Raw genomic sequence first — 25,631 nt, 5'->3', positions numbered from 1 at the left:
CTAGCCGTAGCAAAAAAATGTATTATGTCAACCTGGAAATTGGAAGATAATTTGAAAATACAACAATGGTATATAGAAATGAATAAATGTATTCCATTAGAAAAAATAACATATAGTTTAAGAAATAATATTGAAATATTCGAACAAGTATGGGAGCCTTACATTAAATACAATAGCGAAAACCTACCGGGAACAAACATTACCTAAGTTGATGGAAGGAGAAGAAAAGAAAAGAATGGACTCAGTAGAATTTCTGGTGTATTTTTGTTGAATGACAACATTGTCTAACTGAATTAATGCAACCTAGATTGTATACCTAAAATGGATGAGAGGGGGGGGGTGGGGGGGGTGGCTTGGGAGGAGGGAGGGGGGAGGGAGAAAAAGTCACTGTAAATGTGTGGAAAAGAAAAAGTGTACATCATGGCTATTGTGATTTATGGTGTGAAAAATAAAAAATTTTAAAAAAAAAAAAAAAAAAAATAAGAGATTGGGCTTGTTAGTATGTGGTTTTGCAGACCAGCAGTTAGCAAATGATGAGTGTACAGAAGATAAAGAGACGAAAAGGTAGATAACAAATAGTGGGACAGGAATAGCTTGGCTTTAATCGTTAATATAAACAGGAGATAACAGGAAGAAATGCACAGTCCAAATTGGAGTGGGAGAAAAATCTCCATACATACTGATGAATTTTATGCTAATTTTTCAATGACTCGATCTGAGATCTCTTCTGTTGCAGGGTCTTTATCCATCGGTTGTTCAGTATGGAGTACCTGTGGAAGGCAAAGACCTGGTCATACATCTCGAGAAGAATGAGTAGGTGGTTTCATGCCAAGAGCTGATCATTTTTCTTTACATATGAACCGTCAGAGGGTTGGCGATACTTCTCCTTGAGACTGGGTTGTTCTTGATACATCATATCACAGAACGGGGTGCCCTATGTTTCTTTTTTTTCATGAAAAATTTATTTAAGGTTTTACAAAATACAAATACAAAACACAAAATAAAACAAATCTACCCTCTATGACCCTCCCCCCACCCCTCTCCCAACTATCCCACCCCTTACTACCCTCCCCCCTTGGAGCTTATATATATAAAAAAGACATTTATATAAAATCAAAATAGGTTAGGTTGCGGTATGTCAATCTACATCTTTAAAGACAAATAAAGTTTCTACTTTACATCTAAATCCATACATTCCAAATACAAAGTCCACATTTTAACAAAAAAAGAGTAATTGTTTTGTAAATTATACATTATCTTCTCTAAATACAGACATGATTGAATTTCTTTGTGCCATCTTTGTATGCTTAACTCAACATCATTTTTCCAGGTTACTGCTATACATTTTCTAGCCACCGCCAAACCCAATCGAATAAATGCAATTTGAGTTTTTTCCAAACGTACTGCAATTGGGTTCATATAGCCCAATAAACACATCCATGGATCCACATATAATTCTGTTTGGAACAAATCTTGCAAAAATTTAATGACTTTCTCCCAAAAAGGCTTAACCTTTGTACATTCCCACACCAAATGAACAAAAGTGGTTCCCACATTGAAAACACGAATCAGACTCACTAAAACCATATCTCTTTAATTTTGCAGGAGTTAAATATAACTGATGTAAAAAATTATAATTAACTAAACTATAACATACATTAATTAATTTTGTAGCACTATCTAAACACAAATCAGACCATTCTTCCTCAGAAATAGGAATAGATAACTCTTGCTCCCATTTATCCCTTATTCTAAATACATCTACCTTCTTCATGTTTGCTTGTAACAACAAACACATTTCTGAAACAAACCCTTTCTTTCCCTTATCCGTAACTAATTTCTCAAACTTCGATTGACTTGGTAATATTAATTATTGATCAAAACACATCATTAAGAAATGACATACTTGATAATAATCAAATAATATATTCTGTGATATACCAAACTTTGCCATTAACATTGATTGGCTGGGTAAATTGTGTTAAAATGAATATATATCCTCGATTTCAATATTTGTTTCAATCTATTCCTAGTCCCATACCAGGGAAGATTTTTAAGGAATTAAATAAAATGATATGCTTGTTTCTGTGGAAAGGTAAATTACCTAGAGTACCTCTGCAAAAATTGACATGGAAGTATGATTTGGGAGGTCTTCAACTGCCATATTTCCAAAATTATGATCAAGCTGCACCATTGAAGTTTATTAATAGATTGTTTGATACTGATCAACCGCCGATGTGGGTTGGTGTGGAAATGGATCAGGTATCAGAAAGATCAATATATATATATATCAATTTGACGTGGACTTTTTACCCCCTCCATAAATCTTCGTCCGCGAAGCCAAGCCAAAGAAAAAAAAAGAAACTACCTGTATTGAATCATTTGTTGAGGGTATGGAATAAGTGGAATCAATGTATAGGATCAAAGGATCTGTTTTCAGTTAAAACCCCATTATATCAGAATCAATCAATTAATTCCATTTTCTATGCATAATCCTTACTTGAAGGACTGGGATTTAGAGGGATTGGAATTAGTGGAAGACCGTTTTGAAGTAGGCTCATTTCTTTCATTTGCTAAACTTAGAGAGAAGTTTGATGCCCTACGTTTCTGACTGGGTCTCCTCAGAGATTCCAGGGATGTGTTGTCAGCAAGGCACTGACATCTACTAATGAAGACGATCCCAAATGCAGGGAGATTTAACAAAAGATTTCAGATTTATTGTCAGAGTACATACATGACATTATATACAACCCTGAGATTCCTTTTCCTGCGGATGAGGCAGAATGACCACTTATTGGTAGCGCAAAATAAATGTACACACATAAACAAATAAAGAAATGTAAACAAATTGACTGCAATACAGAGAGGAAAAAAGAAATAAAGTAAGGGACCTTAAATGAGTCCCTGATTGAGTTTGTCATTGAGGAGTCTGATGGTGGAGGGGCAGCAGCCATTCCTGAACCTGGTGGTGTAAGTCTTGTGGCACTGATACCTCTTTCCTGATAGCAGCAGCGAGAACAGAGCATTTGCTGGATGGTGTGGATCCTTGATGATTGCTGCTGCTCCCTGACGATAGTGTTCCCTATAGATGATCTCGGTGTTGGGGAAGGTTTTTCCTGTAATGTCCTGGGCTGCATCCATTACTTTTTGCAGGGCTTTACCAGACCGTGATGCAGCACACTTTCCACCCATCTGTTGAAATTTGCCAGAGTTTTCAATGTCATGCCAAATCAGGAAAGGATTTAGACTAGCGGGTAGAAGCACATGGCAAAGAGTGCTCCTTCATCCTGTTCAATGTTCAAGTTTCTCATTTAGCTTCACAAGGTGGTAATCCTGCTCGTGCCCACTCCTCAAACCCATCACTAAATAATCCAGAGGCATTGATAGACCAAGAGCTAAGTGGCCAGTTCCATTCATGGAGAGAACAGAATGAGATGTAGACTCAGGTGTAGAGCACAACCAGTGGATAATGGGCGAGAATCAACTCACATCACTTTGAAACCACAACTTCTCACCCCCCCCCCCACCCCCTTCTCCAGCCTCCCCACCAATCACCATACAATTGTGACTGGACTTAATCTCCAGTCAACAGGGATAGTGGAGTGGTCACTACCCAAGGTGGAGGTTGCTCTCCTGTCTGAGGTTTCTGGTGTGCAGCCGCTCCCGTATATGGACAGGCGGTCACTCTTGAGCCTGGAGCTCAGTGACCAGCAGTCACTCTCCTGACCAGAGTGTTGTGACCCCCATTCACTCTCCTGGCTAAAGCTCCAAGTGAGTAGTCAAGTTGTCAAGTTTATTGTCATCTGATTGCTCAACCTGATGAATCAGTGATCTCCAGTCCTTGGTGCAAAACACAGACCCACAACCAGACATATCACACATACATACAAACAATACATATGTAGGATAAGTATTTCATCCATCCAACTAAATATTGTTTTGTAATATGACAGTCTCAAATGGCCAGTGTGAGCAGTTCCTTTGGTCGTTCAGCGTTCTCACTGCCCGTGGGAAGAAGCTGTTCCTCAGCCTGATGGTGCTGGCTCTGATACTCCTGTATCTCTTCCCTGACGGAAACAGCTAAAAGATGCTGCGTGTGGGGTGGAAGGGGTCCTCAATGATGTTGAGTGCCCTCTTTAGACAACGATCCCAGTAGATCACGCTAATGGGGGGAGGGGGACTCCAATGATCCTCTCTACCAATTCCTGTAGAGCACTGTCCTGACAGACCCACTCAACCACATCATGACTTCCCTTCCCAATTTAGCTGACAGATCTTTACCTTTTGTTTTTCTCTGCATACTCCACTCCCATGAACTTAAACCCATCAAAGCAGAATACATTTTGCTCCTTCACCAGTTATAAATCCCACTATAACATTTTCTCTCTCCACTTTTCAGGGGTCTATTTGCCAAGAACTACTCAGAAACCTACATGTCGGAGAATGGGTTGGAAGTGTGGGATACCCCACTCTATCTGGTGAGTATGCCACAGAATGTTCCAACTCTAGGAAAGGCGTGGCAAGGTAGAACATGTTTCTGGTAAATGAGTCAACTATGGCTGTTTTGTCTCTTGAATTGAGTTGCCAACTTTGACTCAATGTTTCTTGATATCCTGAATAAATAAAAATGTGAATTGCACGCTCCTAGTTTTTAATGCAGGAAGGGCTGCAGTCAACTTGTGCACTCAAAGAGTGTTGAACCTGTGGGCAGGGAGGGGAGGGTGCTGTGAAGACTGGAAAATGACACAGAGGGTGCAAGGTCAGCCAAGAGCTGGCTGAAAGAGTCCCTCACCTCAACCAAAATATCATTGCCAGAATAGTGTTTCCTCATTACTGTGCAGCTGGGACTGACTAGATTATGTGTGGAAGCTGGAGGAGTGCAACTGGAAACCCACCCCCCCCCCCAACCAATTATATCCCAGCAAGCTTGACGTTGACTCTCAACAGAGGATCCCAACCCGAAATGTTGACTGTCCATTTCTCTCCAATGAGTAGGGCCTGGCCTGTTGATGTTACTTGAGCTTCCCTACGTTTCCCTCTGTCTCTGGAAAGCATTGTATAATATTTTGTAGGCTAACAAACACTCTTCAAGTATAGCCAATTGTATGGAAATTAATGGAGTTAATTAATGCAGAGCAAGTTCCAACAACTGCAGTGCGATAATTGCCAGTTCATCTATTTTAATGTCAGAGATTGATGAATAATTCTCACTAAGAGAGAAGCCTCCATCTCTTGTTATTCAGTTAATCTGATGTGATCTTTTGTGGCCATTTGACTATCTCATGTTTTACACCCCATCCTTAAGGTGATTCCTGCAAAAGGTTTGTACTCCCCTGACAGGAGCAGAGTTGAAGGTCGTCTTGAGTTAGTGCTTGCAGTTACAAGCTGATAGAGGTCATCTTCTTTGCATGCAGTACAAAAGCAGAAGATGCTGGAAATTGTCAGCACATACAGGAAGAGAAAAGAGCTAACTGTGGGGGGGGGGGGGGGTTGGGGGGCGAGGGGTGGGAATATGGTTAGTGTAGTGGTTAGCACAACACCATTACAGAGCCAGTGACCAGGGTTTGAATCCGGCACTGTCTGTAAGGAGTTTGTACATTCTCCCTGCGTCTGGGTGGATTCCCTCAGGGTGCTTTGCTTTTCTCCCACATTCCATTCTCCCACATTCCAGGGTCAGTTCTAAATTTTAAAATCCAAGTCGAAAACCCTTTGTCAGATTTGAGAAGGAGACAAAAGAGGCTTGAAGATGAGGGAGGATGGAGAGGGGAATATCTCTGAAAGGCTAAAATCACGGTGACCATCGGCATATACAAGTTAATCTGTCAACAAGGGGATGGGAGCAGAAAGAGTATGAGAGCATTGCCAAGAGAACATTGACAAACAGATGTACAGAAATACAAAAGGTGTAGATGTTGCAATCTTGAGCAAACAGATACGCTGCAGAAACTCAGCAGGTCAGACAGCATCTATGGGCAGACCATAGGACCATAAAACCATATGACATAGGAGAAGAAAAAGGCCATTCAGCCCATTAAGTCTGCCCTGCCATTCAATCATGAGCTGATCCATTTTCCCACTCAGCCCGGCCTTCTTTCCGTAACCTTTGATGCTCTGGCTAATCAGAAACCTTTCAGTCTCTGCCTTAAATGCACTCAATGACCCGGCCTCCACAACTGCCTGTGGTAACAAGTTCCTCCCTCCCATTCATCATCCTCTGGCAAAATAAATTCCTCAGCATCTGTTCTAAGTGGACATCCATCAATCCTCTTGTCCTAGACCCTCCCATCATGGGAAACAACCTTTTTACATCAGCGCAGCATGGTTAGTGTACTGGTTAGCACAACACTGTTACAGCACCAGCGACTAGGGATCAAATCTGGTGCTGTCTGTAAAGAGTTTGTACTTTCTCCCCGTGTCTGCGTGGGTTTCCTCCAGGGGCTCCGGTTTCCTCCCACCATTCGAATGCACAGGGGTTGTAGGTCAATTGGGTGTAATTGGACAGCAAGGGCTTTTAGGCTGAAAGGGCCTGTTACCGTGCTGTATGCCAAAATTAAAAAAGAAAAAATCTAATTAGTTCACGCCTTTCAACATTCAAAATATTTCAGTGAGATGCTCCCTCATTCTCCTAAATTCCAACAATCTTTAAAGACGCTCCCCATATCATAACCCTTTAATTCCCAGAATCATCCTTGAGAACCTCCTTTGAACCCCATTCAACGTCAGCATCTTAAATGAGGAGCCCAAAACTGCTCACAATATTCGAAGTCAACATTTTGGGTCTGACTAAGGTTTAATAGGTGAAATTACATCTACAAAGGGGGAAAGAGGAAATACAAAGGAGATGAATGTTGGAGAGCATTCCTGCAGGTCAGGAATTGTCTGCCACTCCCAGAGAAAAACAAACAAGCTGAACCAGACTGAGAAATGAAGTTCCCTGAAGCTGTGGAGTTTAATATAGATAGTCCCCAACTTACGATGGCCCGACTTATGATTTTTCAAGGATACAATAGTAGAATCCCTACTGTACTTCGAACTTTGGCTAGGCTATGATGTTCAGTCCCCACACTGATCCCGCTGCCCTGCTCTCTCCCAACAATCCTGTATTAGTCCCCGCACTGATCCCACTGCCCTACTCTCTCCCAACAGTCCTGCATCAGTCCCCGCACTGATCCCACTGCCCTGCTCTTTCCCATCAGCCCTGTGTCGGTCCACACACTGATCCCACTGCCCTACTCTCTCCCAACAGTCCTGTATCAGTCCCGGCACTGATCCCACTGCCCCGCTCTCTCCCGACGGCCCCATGTTAGTCCCCATTCTGATCCCACTGCACTTTTTTGACTTACGTTGCAAGTGCCAGAAGTTAAGGACTACCTGTATTGAGTCCAACAGCTTGCACAATTAATGCTGGAGAAACCCAGCCAGTCTCGTGACGTCCATAGGAGGTAAATGTATATTTACAACATTTTGGACCTGTGGTGATATGTTTCCTCCATTGTATATAGTTATTAATATCGGTTGTATATATGGAGCTGGCCCGCCCACGGATGACTCATACCCTATGACTCCTCCCCCATGGTCCTGGGCCATAAAGGTCGAGCCATCTTTCCCTTGCCGCCATTCCTATCCTGGGATCCGGGCCAACAAAGTTCTTCTGTATATTAAAGCCTATTGTTTCCTCAAGTTTTCTCTGTGGTAACTGGTCGTGCCCTACAGGACCTAGGCCCTTCTTCAAAACATAAGCAAAAAGCCGGCAGGTGTCTTAATAAAGAGTGAGAGAGAAAATTGTATTATTAGTAGGTTAAAACTAACCTAAATTGTTTAATTATGAAAAATGTGATTCAAATCGCCAGTCTTGTTTCCAGGAAGGCAGTGATGTATTTGCTCGTGTTGGAACATTCCATGACATGTTGCAACCTGATGAAGAATATTTTTAAATACATAATAACAATTCATGCTCCAGGCTAAGTCTGCATGCATTCTCTCAGATACCATTCAAATAGTCTAGTAAGCAGATGGAAATGTGGACTCCATAATCAAGATCACAGCCTCAGGTGAAGTGGGTAGGTTACTCAACTCCATCAATTACAGTAAAACCCCTAGTAGCTGCCACCTATCGGGATTGGTAAATACCGGATAAGTGCATTTTCTGATTTCTTGAGACTGACTCAGACAATGCCTAATTAATACACCTGCATTAAGAATAAACAGTTTAAGAAACAAAAATACTACACTGTACTTAGCCTGAACAAACTTCACTTGCACGAATATATAAACCTTAAAGCATTTTAGTTTATTTTCAGTCACATTCTTTGAAAACATTTATCAGTCACTGCATCTGCAGGTTCCTCCCCCTCCATGGAGCTGCCTGAAAGACAAACAAACAAGACAAACATTATAGAAATGCTTGACCAGGGTTCTCCGCTGGCTGAATGTTTGCTCCCATCTTCACCAAAGGTTTATCTGTTACTTCAGGGAACATTTACAATTTTAAACTCGTGCTTTCTTTCTTTTTAATATATTTTTATTGAGTTTAACATGATAAACAGATGTAATAAATGGCAATTACATTATGAATCAATTGTACACCAGCAAATGCAGACCAAAGGGAGAGGAATTTAAATGAGTAAGTAACAAAATGTGGACATCTACATTAATAGTTACTTGTAATAACTCCATCTAATAATAAACCTAATGAATGCAACTATGTCAGACAAATTATTAGACTGTTATATTAAAATAATAAGAATTAAATAAAAACCTAAAGAACGAAAACTAAATGAATCTAATCCCCTCCCTCTAATCAAGGTGTCCTTTTTTTTGGAAGAAACAGAACTCAATAATGATGTGGAATCACAGGCGATTCCTGGAGAACAGGCAAAGAATCACTGGAACGCATAATACAATTGAATTATTTTTTAAAATTCTAAGGATGGGCCCCATAATTTCATCAATTGAAATTTATACATCTCTTCCCTGATGGGAGAAGCCAAAAGGTGCTGAGTGCGGGGTGGTAAAGGTCTTCAATGACTTTGGGTGCCCTCGTCAGACAATGATCTCAGTAGATTACGTAGATTTGGGGGGGGGGTTGAGGGAGACCCTGATGATCCTCTCTGCCAGTCTAATGGTCCTATGGATTGATCTCAGATCCACTTCTCTGCAGCAACCATACCACACTGTGATGCAGCCAGCCAGGATGCTCTCGATAGAGCTCCTGTAGAAGGTTGATATAATGGTGGTCAGTAGCCTAAATCCTAACTCTTTTAACCTTACCCTGTAACTCAGTTCCTGAAGTTCTGGTAAACATACCAGTAAATTCTATCTGCACTCTTTCAATCTTATTGATATCTTTCCTGTAGTTAGGTGACCAAAACTCAGCTAAGGATTGGTTGTAAGATATACTCATTGTAGCTGGTTGCATGAACTGAGTCAGTTTAATTTCAAGCACCTCCACATAACCTGTTTTCAAATGGAAATTTTCTGGGTGATGTGATTTACTGACAATCCCATGTCTATTTTTCTACCACATTTAGGATCATTGCTATTACCACGGTTACGTACAGGGGGAAGAGGGTTCTTCGGCCAGCTTCAGCACTTGTGATGGTCTCAGGTAAGATTAGGAAATCTGTAACACCTCTGTTGGACCAGAGCTCTTCAGTATTATCGAGAGATATAGCATGGAAACAAGGTCTTAAGCCCATCCAGTCCATGCAAACCATTAACCACTAATGCTTCATGTTTTAATCTTGTTGCATTGTCGTTCACTTCCCCCCCCAACATTTTATCACATTGCATTGGCCAATGAACCAGCCATGTCCTTAGCACTTGTGAGGAAACACAAGCACCTGGGGGGATTCCACATGGTCACAGGGAGAACATGCCAACTCAACACAGACATCAGCCAAGGTCAGGATTGAACTGGAGTTGCTAACCTGATGTGGCAGCAGCTCTGTTAGGTGCTCTGGATCAGCTGACATAACATATCATTAAAAATTGGTAGCAGCATTTAATTTGTTGGGCTGAATTCTTTTTACTAGCTTTGGCTTTCTAGGTTAGGACCATAGAACAAAACAGCACGGAAACAGACACTTCAGCCCTTCTAGTCCGTGCCGAACTATTACTTTTGCTAGTCCCACTGACCTGCACCCTGACCATAGACCTTCATACCCCTCCTATCCATGTACCTGTCCAAATTCTTCTTAAAGATTAAAACTGAGTCCACATTCACTGCTTTAGCTTGCAGCTCATTCCACACTCCCACCACTCCCTGTGTGAAGAAGTTCCCCCTCATGTTCTAAAAATCACTTAAGATTCTTAACCCAATATCTTTCCAATATTCTCCCTGGATCTTTTTCTTTTCCAGTGGTTACATCCACACCAAAGGCCAACGATATCTGATGGAACCGTTGAGAGAATCAGTCAGCAATGAACACGCACTCTACAGATATGAAGAACTCAGGCTGCCACTGTTGACTTGTGGTGTGGTCAACACGTCGTGGGACAACCCAGAGCCAAAAGTGGAAGAGACCTTTAACTCTCCCAGTGAGGTACTTTCAACCACCCATTCTCAATAGGGGCCGCACACCTCCCCCCCCACCATCGGGAGCCAAGTACATTTAAAGGGAAGCCATAGACTGAAGTCATAAAATATTTTTATCACATCCAATTAAGACCTTTTGTTTTTTGGCCTGGGATCCTCCCCCTCCCATTCTTCCCCCTTTCTCTCTGTCTTTTGCGATGCCTGCATTGTTTTTTTTGTTTCTACCTTGAAGAAGGGCTCAGGCCCAAAACGCTGATGATATATCTTTACCTCCCATGGACACTGCGAGACCGGTTGAGTTCCTCCAGCATTTACTGCATGTTTTTACTACAATCACAGCATTTGAAGACATCTGTGTTTCACCCCGCTATCCACAGATCAATTTATTCCCATGAAACTTTCGTAACTGCTGCCAATAAGAACAACTAGAGTGATGGGAATTGATCGGCTAATGTGGCATTCACTGTGCTTTTCCATTTCAGAGGAATGAGTTTCTGAAGTCAAAGAAATACATTGAAATGTATGTGGTTGCAGATAACTCAGAGGTGAGTGGGGCTTCAGTTGTATCAGGTGGTCAAAGGTGTTCGCTGAGCTCCCAGCCTCGTGTGGTTGGGTGGGCTGTCAACCTTGAATGGATCGAATGGTGGTCTGACATATTTACCATTGCCTTGCTGGAAATCTCTGGGCAATGTAGACAGTAATAGATTTATGTTTGAGGAACCCCATCTTTTCTCTATTGTGGTTAGTTACTAAACTCAAACTCTCATCTTCCTTCTCTCCAAGGAAGAAAGAGTTGAACTCCTGCAGACAGTTTGCAAGCTTATTTGGATGTTCCAGCTTCCCCTCACATCTCGAACCCTTGTGGTTGATGGGTTAATTGGCAGACGTAAACTGCATCAAGTGCGTGGTAGGAAAAGTGAAGGGTGTCAATTGCCATGTAAGAGACAATGGGCTGCTTGAGGAAGTGGTGAATGCAGATATCTTCACTACATTTATAGGAGAAGTATCTGAATGGCCTAGCCTATGGGCCTAACAGGGTCCAAAGGTACTTCCCCACAACCGTGGGCAGCACGATTGGTCTAGCAGTTAGGGCAACGCCTTTACCGCACCAGCGATCTGGTTCAAATCCTGTGCTGTCTGTAAGGAGTTTGTAGACCTTCCCAATGACTGCATGGGTTTTCCGGGGAGCTTCAGTTTCCTCCCACCATTCAAAACGTACCAGGTTTGTAGGTTAATTGGGTGTAAATTGGGCAGCACAGACCTGTAGGCTGAAATGGCCTGTTACCGTGCTGTATGTCAAAATTAAGTTAAACAGTCAGCATAGACACAGTTGGGCAAGTAGCTGTACAACTCAATGTTGCTATGATTTTGAAGTGGAAGAAGAGGTTTGATGGGACAAACATGAGAGTTGATGCTTTGAGTGGGGTTCAGTATAGAGAACGAGTTGCTGAACTCTTTCCTTATCACCCCTCACTCCCACTTCTTTATCAAAGTGAAACATACATTTGATGGGTTGAATGGGTTCCTTAAGGAAATATGAGAAATGCTCCTTTGGAAGTTCAGCTGATTGTGCCCTTGAAGTGAATTGTTGGAAACAACTGAAGCTAATTTATGTTGAGCAAGCCACGCTGTCATTTGTCAGATAAAAACCAGGTAAGCAGAAGTGGTACAGCTGGGTGTGTAGCTGCCCTACAGTTCCAGTGACCCTGGTTAAATCCTGACCTCCAGTGCTGTTAGTGTGCTGTGAAAGAATAAGTTTAATGAATATGCTTAACAAAGGGTTAATGGATTAAGTGAGAAAATTCAGTGGCTGCTTGTGACTTGGTGGGAACATAATTGCTTTCTTAACATCTGTGCCATAGTGAGATAGTAGCTATCTCCACAAGAATATCACTATACCTGAGTTAGGGACACCTTGATATTTCCCAGATAGTCCTAGACATCACAGGGTGACATAATATTGTAAACACATAATTACTAGGTGTGTGTAACTCATGTGAAATTTGTAAGGGTTTCATTCAGACCCCTATCCAAAAGGTGTGTAAACACACGATGAACACTTTGATGCTTTGAGTAGGGTTCAGTATAGAGAATGAGTTGCTGAACTCTTTCCTTATCACCCCTCACTCCCGCTTCTTTATCAAAGTGAAACAAAGAAACTGTTGAACGATTAATTGGTTCCGCTGTGTGTTTTTATCCCCCCAGTGCCCCAGTTTCCCCCCACACCCCAGTGATGTGCAAGTTGGCAGGTTGATTAACTTCTGTCAATTGCACCCTCCACCCAACCAATTGAAGGTGTAAGGAATTAATGGGCTCATGAGATGGAGTGTGGTACAGAGATGGGAAAGCGATAGATTGGATGGCCCTGAGAGCTGACAAGTTCAATATGCTCAATGTCCTAAATTGGTGGTTCTCAACCTTTTTTTCCACTCACATACTACTTTAAGTAATCCCTTACTGACCACAGAGCACCTGTGGCATAGGATGGGATTACTTAAAGTGGGTTAGTAAGGGATCACTTAAAGTGGTATTGAGTGGAACAAAATGGTTGAGAACTTGATGCATAATGAATAACCACAAGCAGATTTGAAGCAAATGATTAATGGCTTTAAAAATCTGAAATGACAGGCACATCTTCACATACTGCTGGCCCGGTTCCAAGGATGGTATGAAGGGGGGGTGACTAGGGTGACTCAGCCTTTATTGGGGAATCTTTTGGGAAGGAGTTCCAAGGTCAGAAGCGGGCCAGCCTATGGTAATGTCATGCATGCAATGCCGCGTTAGACCACAGAACCACTGTCCTAAATGGAGTTGGTTGGGGAATAATTAACAACCAAGGCTTGCAAGACTCCATTTGAACTAACATCATGAAATCTGTGGGAGCAAGAGTAACCTCAGCTTAATGTTTCTGAGTAAGGGCAGGGCCATATTTCTTCAACTCTATTCACGGTCAAGGAGAAACTCAGCAGGTCACGCGGTATCCTTTGGAAGTAAAAGGGAACCAATGTCTGGGCCCTTCCTCAGGAATGGATAACCAAAGTGCTGGTTACCCTTTATTTTCTAAGGATGCTGTGTGACCTGTGGAGTTGAGTAGTGCACTCGACGACAGTGCCTACAGATCTACTTGCTTAACTCTGTTCAAGCAGCTTACTTTAAGTGATCTTGATCAACTGATGTCCAACTGCTCTACACCATATTGCTTTCCAGTACCAACGGTTTGGATCCGTGACAGCAGTGAAGAGGAGAGTGTTTGAAGCAGTCAATCACATCAACCTGGTTAGTAGATGTAAAATCTTACATACCTGTGAAACTGTCCATGCTGGGTGGTTGAATATTTGGTTCAGATTGGAAGTAAAGCATGTAAGTCTGCAGGCACTAAGGTTGATGCTGGAGAAACTCAGCAGGTCAAACTGTGTCTTTTATATAGCAAAGATAAAGATACATAGCTAACATTTTGGCTTGAGCCTTTCATCAAGGTAAGGGCTCATCCCTGAAATATTGTTTTTTTTAAATTTTATAACTTTATTTATTCGTTCAACAAAGTTATTACATACAATAAGAAAAATACATATTATGAATGATAAAAATTATTTCTTTATATATTAAAAAAAGAGAAAAAAAAAGAAAAGAAAAGAAACCCCCTCAGACAGCTCTCTTTAGGAGAGCCAAAGAAAGAGAAAAGAAAACCGAAATATATTTACTAAAATCTAATCAAGGTAAATCTAAATGTAAATATTCTAAATATAAAGACCACTTATTAAGAAAAAAAGAATAATTATCATGTAAAACATACATAATTTTTTCCATTACCAAACAAATTTTCATCTCATTATGCCATCTATTAATATCAATCATATTAGCATTTTTCCATGTACTTGCTATACATTTTTTGCTACGGATAAAGCTAAATACACAAAAGCAATCTGAAATTTATCTAATCCCAAATCTTTCAAAGGCTTCAACTTACCCAAAAAAATATTGTCGGATCTAAAAGTATTTTAATCTTATACAAATGTTCCAAAAACAATTGAATTGCTTTCCAAAAAGATTGTATATGTACACATAACCAAAGAGCAAGAAAAAAGTTCCAACTGATTTACCACATCTAAAACAAGAGTCTGATTCACTAAAACCATATTTTTTAAAACTTTTCAGGTGTTAAATACAATTGGTGTAAAAAATTATAATTAACCAATGCATAACGAACATTTATCAATCTAGTAACACGATCATGACAGATATCTAACCAGTCATCCTCAGAAAAAGTAAAGTTAATATCCTTTTCCCATTTAATCTTAGATCTATTCCATCCCCTTTTTTTCCATACTTCCCTGTCATATTTGGTACATCAATGAAATGTATCCCTTCTTTGGGGCAATCACAAGAAAAGATTCAAATTTAGTCAAATCAGGTAAAATCATGTTTCTACCAAAATCTTTGTTTTACTAGAGATCGAAGTTGATAATAAACAAATAAAGAATTCTCATCAATACCAAAATCTTCCCTCATTTGATTAAAAGATAAAAATTGACCTTCTTTAAAACAATCCCCCAGGTTTTTTATACCTTTAGATTTCCAATGTAATAAGCATTGATTATACATTGAAAAAGGAATAAGTTGGTTATTATATAACTGTGTTAAAGTCAGTAATTTACCCTTAGAACCTATCATTCTATTTTTCCTCATCCATAACTTCATTAAATGTTTTAGTATAAGCACATTATATTGTTGTAATAAATTTAAATTCCACCAAAACCAAAATTGATACGTTTCAAATTCAGAAATATTTGCCATCTCAATTTTAGCCCAACTAGGGGGCTGTTCCAAGTCCATTAATAAACTAATAAATTTAAATTGAGCTACCTCATAATAATTTTGAAAATATGATAAGCGTATTCCCCCTAATGCATATTTCCAGGTTAGCTTATTCAAAGTGACTCTCGGAAATTTATCCTTCCATAAAAATTCCCTAACCATTTTATTTAAATCTCAAAAACACTTCTTATTAAGTAAGCACGGAATTGATTGAAACAAATATTTTATACTTGGAAAAATATTCATTTTAATTGTATTTATTCTTCCATTTAAATTTATAGGAAGATCCTTCCACTTAATCAAATCAGCTTTAATCTTTTTCATTAACGGTACATAATTTAATTTATATAATGATTGATAATTAACATCCACATTTATACCCAAATATTTAATTCGATCAGTCCATTTCAAATTAATAATATTCTTATAAATTGAATAATCTCCTTCACCTATCGGTAAAATTTCACTTTTTTCCCAGTTAACTTTATATCCAGACAAAGATCCATATTGTATTAAACATTCCTTCAAATGTAAAAATGACTGAGCTGGGTTTGTTAAATACACCAGTACATCATCAGCCAATAAATTAATTGTATACTCCTCATCTAAAACTCTCATACCTTGTAGCTGTATATTTTGTCGTATCAACTGTGCTAAAGTTTCAATTACTAATGCAAACAAAGCTGGAGACAAAGGACAACCTTGTCGAGTTGAACGAGTTAATTTAAAAGGTTTGAACATTTGTCAATACCCTGGCTATTGGTTTATTGTATAAAGCTTTAATCCAACCAATAAAGGAAGGACCAAACTTAAATTTCTCTAAAACTTTAAATAAAAAGTTCCACTCAACTCTGTCAAAAGCCTTTTCTGCATCAAGAGATATCACAATCGGATGGTTGGGGCACTGTCGATGTTTATTAATCAAACTAATTATTTGAAGAATATTATCTGAAGCACACCTATTCTTTATAAAACCTGTTTGATCAACATATATCAACTTAAGTAAAAATTTAGTCAATCGATTCGCTAATACTTTAGCTATTATTTTATAGTCTACATTCAACAAAGAAATTGGTCTATATGAAGACATCTTTAAAGGGTCACTATCCTTCTTAGGAATTACAGTAATTAAGGCATGATTCAGGTAAATCATAATGTTCCTTAATCTGTCATAACAGATCTCAAACACTAGATAAATCATCATAAAATACCTTATAAAATTCAACTGAAAACCCATCATCACCAGGTGATTTTCTACTTGGCATTTCCAACATAGCCGATTTAATTTAAAAATCAGTAAATGGAGCCTCCAGCTCCAATATGTCTTCTTCTCCTAGTACCAGTAATTTCAACACCAATAAAAAAGAGTCCATCGAACCGTTCTCCTGTTTTTCCTCAGAAGTATATAAGTTCTTATAAAATGAATAAAACATCATTAATCTCACAAGGTTTGTAAGTAATAGTAAAATTCCGTCTAACTGCATTAATAACCCTTGATACCTGTTCTTTCTTTAACTGCCATGCAAGTACCTTATGTGCTTTCTCACCCCATTCATAATACCACTGTTTAGATCTATTAATCAAACATTCAAATTGATAAGATTGCAAAGTATTATATTTCAATTTCAATCTAGACAACTCTATCTTCTGATTTTCTGTCACATCTCTCTGAAATTCCTTTTCTAATTCATCAATCTGTTTCTCTAATTCAAAACTCTCGGTCAAATAGTTCTTTTTAACCTTAGAGGTATAACTAATTATTTGACCTCTCAAGTAAGCTTTCATAGCATCCCACAATATAAATTTACTCTGAACGAAGTTAACATTTTCTTCCAAAAAGAGATTAATTTGTTTTTTAAAAAATTCAATAAATTCCGTTTTTTTAACAACATCGTATTAAATCTCCAACGAGAAGCTGCGCAAATTTTTTCAGAACTCTCATAACTAAAATACAACAAGGAATGAACTGAAATTACCTGACTTTTATATATGCTTGTAGTATTTTCCCCTGTAAATGTGCCAATGTTAAAAAAATCAATTCTGGAAAAAGATTCATGTCTAAATGAATAAAAAGAAAAATCCTTCTCTGTTGGGTTAAGACATCGCCAGATGTCTATTAAATTAAAATCTTTCATCAAAGCTTGAATTTGAATTGCCATTTTAGATTTTTTAACATTTTTTGGAGAATTATCTAATAAAGGTTCCAAAACACAATTAAAATCTCCTCCAACCAAAACATTTTCATTAGCTTGTCCCAAAAGCAAAATTGCATCTGAAATAAATACTTCATCATCCACATTCAGTGCATAAATGTTAAGTAAAGTCCAAAATTCATTAAAAATCTTACAATTCAACTTAAGAATATGTCCTGCATTCATTTCCATTGATTGTAATTCAAAAGATAAATTTTTATGTATCAAAATTGCTACTCCCTTAGCTTTAGAATTAAATGAAGAAAAAAAAACATGACCAACCCAATCACTCTTCAATTTTATACTTTCTTTTTCATTCAAATGTGTCTCCTATAAAAAAGCAATATCAATCTTCATCTTTTTAATGTAAGCCAAAACTCACTTACGCTTGATCGTATTATTTAATCCTTGAACATTAAAGGTGGCAAATTTCAAATTCGACATATCTAATACAATTACTAAATAACAAAAATAGTTACAAAATTAATAATAACAAAGAAAAGAAAGAAAAATGTTCTCAAATTAAAATATATAGGCCCTTCAAATAGAAATAATATTCGTTAATAAGAAAAAAAACAACAAAAAAAACTACCAAAAGGTAGTAACTCCCTAAAAAACTGGGTGTGGATTACCCACTAGTGACTGATGACTAATAAAGAAATTAGTGCAATCCCCTCCTCCCCGGCCAGCCAGTCAGAAATATTAACATATTACAAAAATTTTTTTTTAAAAATTCAGCCTTAAGATTCCAGTCTAGATGGTGAACTAATTTCAAGGGTAGATGAATTCTTTCCATTCCCATTCTTCCCATTCCCATTCTTTCCATTTCTGCCACTTTGTCCATTTCCAAGTCCATCAGATTTTCATTTAGGAAAAGACTCTTTCTTTGGCCTCTGACATCCGGTAACGAATTAGCAAAAACCATTGCCTCATGCTCACTCTCAAAGAATTGAAACTGATAGTTTCCATAAAACACTTTCAACATAGCAGGATAACGAAAAGCAAATTTGTAACCTTTACGCCATAAAACATCTTTAACTGGATTAAATTCATATTGGCGTCTGATGATATCTTGACTCAAATCAGGATAGAAGAAAACTCTACTATTCTGAACCATCATTGGAGCTTGTCTTTGCCTTGCATTTTGAACTGTAAGTCGAAGAATTGTCTCTCTATCCAAACAATTCAAACAGTGAACTATCACAGCTCTTGGCAACTGACCAGATAAGGGTGGTCTTCTTAAAGCTCTATGTGCTCTTTCCAATACCAATCCGTCAGGAAAGGACTCTTCCCCCAACATCTGGGGATTCAATTTTTAAAAAATTTAACGGGATCTTGACCTTCTATACCTCTGGCAAACCCACAATTTTCACATTATTTCTTCTGCTCTGATTTTCCAAATAGTCAATTTTTCTTGTTAACTCTTTTTCCCGGGCTCCTAAATCTTTAACGGATTTTTCCACCTTCACCATTGTTTCTGTATTGGATTGTACCTGCTGTTTACATTCAGAAAAAGAAGCTTCAAATTTTTTGAAATTTTCCCGGTTTTCTTTAACTTCTGCCTTAACCACAGTTAAGTCTGAAATTATATCAGTATTCATTTGAACCACCTGATTCAATTGACCAGTAATAACATCCAGGTAAGAAGCAATACCTTCAAGCATCATATAAACAGGCTGAAGTGCAGTTTGAATTGCAGGATCTGGTCCCATGATTTGTAACTCACTTTCTTCCAGCTCTTCTTCTATTTCCTGTACAGTGGCAGAATAAGGTAAGTCCTCTTCTTGTTGCTCTTCAAAAGGTAGCATTCTGGTCGTTTTGCTGCAAGTTTGGAGACCCAACGATGACTCCCCGACTTCCTCAGTGGGTTCTCGCTGCCGTCCCCCCGCAGACCATTATTTTATAAAATTACGGAATTCTCCATAGTTAACAGCGCATAGTCGCTGCAGACTGTGTGTCTGCCATTGGGATCTTCTTCCTTCGCGCTCCCGTCTCTTCCAATGGGAGAGTTCCTTGTAGCAGGCCTCCAGAGTCGTGCCCGACTTCTCGGGAGCGCACTCCTTCCTCCACAGAACGGGTTGAACCAGTGCCATCTTGAGACTGGTGAGTAACTGTTACCTTAAGTTTTGTCCCCACCGGCGATCGTTGAAGCTTGGGGATCGCTGAAAATGGATCCGAGGCTGTTCCAGGTTATTTAGGCCCCAATTCTTCTGCACTTCGAAACTGTATTTTCTTTTGTAACTGAGACTTTTTTTTTACATTAGTAGCCATAATAGCTCACCAAAATATCAAACTAAAAATTAAAGTTTTAAAATTGAAAATAAAGGGTTAAAAAAATGGGCATTTAAAAATCTGACCAGAGAGGGCAGGGATTACATGTCTGTTCTCTATGCCATCTTGCCATGCCCCTGAAATATTGGTTATGTATCTTTGACATATAACATACACGGTTTGACCTGCTGAGTTTTTCCAGCATTGTGTTTTTACTTTGGTGCAGAATAGTGTTGGGCAGGTTTTGTCATCTAATGTCAGATGGCATTGGGCATAGCTGTCCCATCTGGTATATGAAAATGTGAGCATTCATGCTTCCCTGGTGCTCAGTGGTGTTGGCAAAAGCCTGCCTGCTAGTGCAAAGGTTGAGCAGGGCTGAGCACAGCGGCAATGGGAAGAGTCACTTTCAGAAAGGATCCACCAAGCAGGCGGGTTTTCAATTTTTTCACATCCTTCCTGACATCCAGTTTGAGCAATCGATTTAGTGATATCTCCTTTGTGCAACAAGCTGATGAACCATCAACTTTGGGGACAGTGAAAATGAAAAGGTGATGGACGCAGCCCAGGACATCACAGGCAAAACCCTCCCCACCATCGACAATGTTTACAGGGAATGCTGCTGTCGGAGAGCAACAGCGACCATCAAGGATCCACCCCACCCAGCACTCACTCTGTTCTTGTTAGGAAAGAGGTATGGGGGCCACAAGACTTGCACAACCAGGTTCAGGAACAGCTGCTCCCCCTCCACCATCAGACTCCTCAACAACAAACTGAATCAGGGACTCATTTAAGGACTCTTATCTTTTTTATCTGCATTGCACGGTCAGTTTGTTTACATTTCTTTATTTGTTTATATGTATACATTGTGTACAGTTTTTCTTTCACTACCAATAAGTGGTGATTCTGCCTCGCCCACAGGAAAAAAGAATCTCAGGGTTGTGTGTGATGTCATCTACGTACTCTGACAATAAATCTGAACTTTGAACTTTGCAATCAATTGTAGAAGAGCCAAAGACCTACCTCTCTCTTTCCATAGCTGTACAGGCCGTTAAAAACACACGTGGCTTTGATTGGTCTGGATATCTGGTCCAGAAGCAATAAAATATCTGTCCAAAGAGATTCCAGTCGAACTCTGGAAAACATTTTGATCTGGAGGAATCAGAAGCTTCTGCCAAAGAAGCAACATGACAATATCCAATTCATTACGTAAGTAACAATGAAGCCACTTGAGTCTTACTTTTTTTCTGCAAAGAACCCACGAGTGTTGATGAGTGCAGAGAGATAAATGTCAGCACTGACTTTGGATGCCACCATTCTCTACCTTTAACTGTGTGTACACACACACCCACACCCACACACACATGCACACACTCCCATAAACACACCGTGGTGATATGTATATACTGTTCTCTGCTGTTGTGACCCATCCCCTTGTGACCTGGCCATAAAGGTTGACCTCCCTACCCCCTTCCATTCATTCGAGCACATGAAGTTGGGCCAACTGAAATCTAATGTGGTTCCTCACTCAGCCTTTGGAGTCATCGATAGTGCGCATCTGTATGCACGTGGAAACACACACACACACACACACACACACACACACACACACACACTCACACACACACACACACACACACACACACACACGAACTATACAGGCACATACACACGCAGGCAGCAACTAAAACTGAATGGTTCTTTGTGTTGTGCTCACTCCAACACTTTGACATAATTCCAAGGATCTCAGTCAGTGTCATGTCGGATGGAGGCAGCAGCATAGAGATTGAGGTGTGGCATTTAGAGCAGAGAAACAGGCCAAATGATTCCTATTAACACTTGTGACCATGTTTCACCTTCACCTCCTCCCACCCTGCTTCATCTCAGTCCATAAATCATCTCACTCCTTCCTCCTTCATATGTTTATCTCAAGAGCACAGGGGCTCAGGGCAGACAATCTATTGATGGATAAAATGGCTTTCATTGTGGGGGAATATTTTTTAAAAATTTAGACAACTGCACGGTAACAGGCAATTTCCCCGTGAGTCCATGCTGCTCAATTTACACCCTATTAACCTACAACCGCTGGTACGTTTCGAATGAGGGACGAAACTGGAGCCCCTGGGGAGAAACTCCTTAGAGACAGCGCAGAATACAAACCCTGGTCCTGATCACTGGCGCTGTAAACATGTTGCACTAACCCCTATGCCAACCATGCACACTGAGTGTAGTGGTAGGCGCAAGGTTATTACAACACCTGCAACTTGGCTTCAAATCCGGTCCTGCCTGTAAGCAGTTTGTACGTTCTTCCCTTGACCTGCATGGGTTTTCCCCGGGTGTTCCGGATTCTCCCCTGTGATAGTACAGATCTATCACCAATGTACATAGTGTATATAGTTACTGTATCTAGACTGTGCTTAGAGCGATTGGCTGAGAGCTAAGCCACACCTATTGTCTGGGCCTTAAAGGGTTGTGTCCCTAGCCAGGTCGGATCATTCCGGACTGGTCGGCCACCTGTGAAGAGCTCCGGTCTTTTGCTAATAAAAGCCTTGGTTTGGATCAACAAGTCTTTGGTTCTTTCGACGAGCTCTACACCCCCACTCTCCAAAAATGTAAGGCGTTGGTGGGTAAATTTGGTGTAATTGTGCAGAATAGGTTTCATGGGCTGAAAGGGTTTTCTATCGGGCTGTATTTTTTAAAATTTTAAATAAGTTTGCTCAAAGAACTGGCATCAGCTGGCAATGGTGTAGAAAACACAACACCTCTGAAAGTGTTATTCTACACAACAGGAACCTGTGTTAGTTCTGCACGATTTACTCAGGAAAGGGAAGTCAAATTGCAGCCTTCAATAAAGGAAACACAGAACTTTGGGGAGCAAGAGTGTGGTTAACAGAGAGAGCTGCAAAAAGTCATCATAAATTACCAAGTGGACCAGAAAATAAACTACCCAAGCAGTCCCTGGGATACGATTACGATCCATTCCTACATGTGTCTTTAAGTTTAATTTGTAGGTAAATTTTAACAGGTACATACAGCTCTTATTTAGTATCAGTTAGTTAAATGTTTGTCTTAGCACTGTAAATAAAAATTAAAGAATCAGTTCTTAAAACAGTTTAGATAGAAAAAAAATCACGATTAAAAGTTATAATGGTAGATGACGTTCTCCTTCATTGAGCTGACGAACCACTGAAGCTGTGCATATTCCGTTTGTAGTCCAAGTTGTCCGCAAGTCGGACATTTGTAACCTGGGGACTTACTGTATTGTAAGTAAACTTCCTTCAATGCTTCATGCTCAGTCCACTGAGTTTGAAATCTCATCATGATAACTGAAGTATTTTAAATTCAAGTGATGAAATAATTTTGGAGTTCTTTAAAAAGAAAGTTCATCTCAGTCATGAACTACCAGAGTATGTCATTAAAAAGCATATTGTCTTTTTATAAAAAAGATCCAAGGGGTACCTTTCTCACACAGAATGTGGTGGGGATGAGAAAGTAGATTTTAGAATATCATCAACCTTGTACGTTTAAAATGCTGGTGGAAGGCAAAAGGGGTAGGGGGGGCTGCATTTTTTTCTCGTTATCAGCTTGGGAGCTCACTCTTTTGTCAGGAGTGGCGTGAGATTAACTAACAAATCCCAAGAAACCTTGGCGGGGGCATATGGAACAGCCATCTTGAATGTTCCAGCACCTAGAAATTAGATGATATTGTAAGTCATGGGTCAGTCTCCTCTGTGGTAAGGTAGCTGTTCTTGCTGTAATGAAGGGCTCACACTTTGCCGCCCAATTGACCTACAAACCCCAGTATGTTTTGAATGGTGGGAGCCCCCAGGAAAAACCCGCATAGACACGGGGAGAACATGCTAACTCCTAACAGCCAGCGTGAGATTCTGAAGATTTTTTTGCAGCTGTATTTGTGTTTGCTTTGGAGCAACTCGCAAGCTTGCCTCAACTGGTATATGGAACAAACTGCCAGAGGCAGTGGTAGAGGCAGGTACCATTGCAGCATTCAAAAGCAGCATGGTTAGCTTAGAAGTTAGTGCAATGTTGAATCTGCACCAGCAACCAGGACAGGGTTTTGAATCCCATGCTGGCTGTTAGGAGTTTGCATGTTCTCCCCGTGTCTATGCGGGTTTTTCCTGGGGGCTCCAACCATTCAAAACATACTGGGGTTTGTAGGTCAATTGGGCGGCATGGGGTCATGGGCCAAAAGGGCCTAATACTGTGCTGTATGTCCAAATTTAAAAAAAATTAAAATTAAAAAGATATTTAGGCTGGTGAATGGTCAGGAAAGGTGTGGGCCAAAAGTGGGCAAATGGGACCAGCTTAGGTAGACAACCTGGTCAGCGTGGATGTTACAACTTTGTGATTCCACGATATCTGAACTACGGGGGCGTTTCTGGAAGGGAATGAGTCCAAATGTGTCAGACATGTTGAGAGCCACCAGTGACCATGGCGGAGGGGAACCCTTAGTTACGGAAAAGACTTTAGAAGCATTTGTGTTCAGTGCAGATATGAGAGGGATGAACTATCCTGCTGTTTACTCTAATACATGGCCTTAAATCTATGCCTGCCATTAGTTCTTTCTGTGAATCTGTGGGCTTCCTCTAAGCGCTCCATTTTCTTCCCACATTCCAAAGACATGCAAGTTAACTGACTGCTGTACATTGTGTCATAGAATCTGAAGGAAGTTGATAGGAAGAAAAGGGACATAAAGTGTGATTAGAGCAGGATTATGTACAGTTGAACCTCTGGTATCCAGCACCTATGGGGATCGCGGATGGCCGATATGCAAATTTTCCGGTTGACTGAGACAATGCTTAACTAATACACTTGTATTAAGAAAGCACAGTTTAAAAGACAAAAGTCAAAATATAAAGTAATTTGAAAAAGATCAGTATTGTAGACCTTAATTATATAAATTATTTTAATCACATAATTCTTGTAACATACAAAATTTAAATTTAAATTGAAACTCCGGACACTGGTGCTATAACAGCGTTGCACTAACTGCTACATTTGCCATGCCACCATCATAATTAACCCCCCTCTCCCCCCATTGAAGCCTTACTAATATATCTAATACTAATAAAGATAAAGACTCCTACTAGGCAGGGATAGGGAGACTCGTTGGGCGAGTTGCCCCAGTGGTAGCGGCCGGCTCTTCATCCCGGGCTCTGCCATTTTATTCAACCACAACTTCATTGAAACCTTATTCAAACAACTGCTGCAGGAGGGGCACGGCCGGGGCACTCCGCTGGCTGAATATTTGCTCCCGTCTTCACCAAGCGGTTGTGTGTTGCTTCGGAGAACGTTCACAATTTTAAAATGTTATTTATTTTAATGTTTATTTATTTATTTGTTTCCTGGAATTTTTTTTGCCGGTCGCTGGTATTGTCAATTGCTTGAATTGCACATAATGGCGATTTAACTGTACATGTACAAACTCAGTGGATTGAGGGGCATTCTGTGCTGTGTGGGTGTGATTCTATGAAGTGAATGGAAATCTTTTCCATTCCTCTGAAAGAGGCCTAAATGTTTCAGAAGGGCAGCCCTGATGTTTTATCTGTGAAAGGCAAGATTAGCCCCATGGAAGAAAGGTGTCTCAATTCAACATGTCGCCTCCTTTTTTTCCAGCAACGTGGATTTCCATGGAGATACCATCGGTTTGGCTCAAGTGAGTGCAATGTGCACGGATAACTCTGGCGCAATAAATCAGGTACATTTCACACTTGGGTCAACGTCAGGCAAGCCAGCTTTTTTTTTTCTTGATTGGCTGAAATCTGATCTCATGAGTTGTCCCAATCTTGTCTGCAATGAGT

At 39.9% G+C, this 25,631-nt stretch overlaps 1 protein-coding gene across 3 annotated transcripts in view; it reads left to right on the top strand.

Moving 5' to 3' along the window:
* The window catches only part of LOC138754121 (snake venom metalloproteinase-disintegrin-like mocarhagin), a 66,695-nt gene that overhangs the window by 12,603 nt on the left and 28,461 nt on the right, over positions 1–25,631 (top strand). For all 3 annotated transcript variants that reach the window (XM_069917964.1, XM_069917962.1, XM_069917961.1), the window contains exons 3-10: positions 737–813; positions 4,400–4,478; positions 9,531–9,607; positions 10,361–10,544; positions 11,020–11,082; positions 13,745–13,813; positions 20,852–21,021; positions 25,447–25,528. In XM_069917964.1, coding sequence (XP_069774065.1) covers positions 737–813; positions 4,400–4,478; positions 9,531–9,607; positions 10,361–10,544; positions 11,020–11,082; positions 13,745–13,813; positions 20,852–21,021; positions 25,447–25,528 — 801 coding nt within the window. The remainder of the gene's footprint in view (positions 1–736; positions 814–4,399; positions 4,479–9,530; positions 9,608–10,360; positions 10,545–11,019; positions 11,083–13,744; positions 13,814–20,851; positions 21,022–25,446; positions 25,529–25,631) is intronic.

Source organism: Narcine bancroftii, chromosome 2 (assembly GCF_036971445.1).
Source record: "Narcine bancroftii isolate sNarBan1 chromosome 2, sNarBan1.hap1, whole genome shotgun sequence".
NCBI lineage: Eukaryota > Metazoa > Chordata > Chondrichthyes > Torpediniformes > Narcinidae > Narcine > Narcine bancroftii.
Note: the sequence above shows the minus strand (reverse complement) of the source record. Positions and strands in the feature narration are given on the sequence as shown.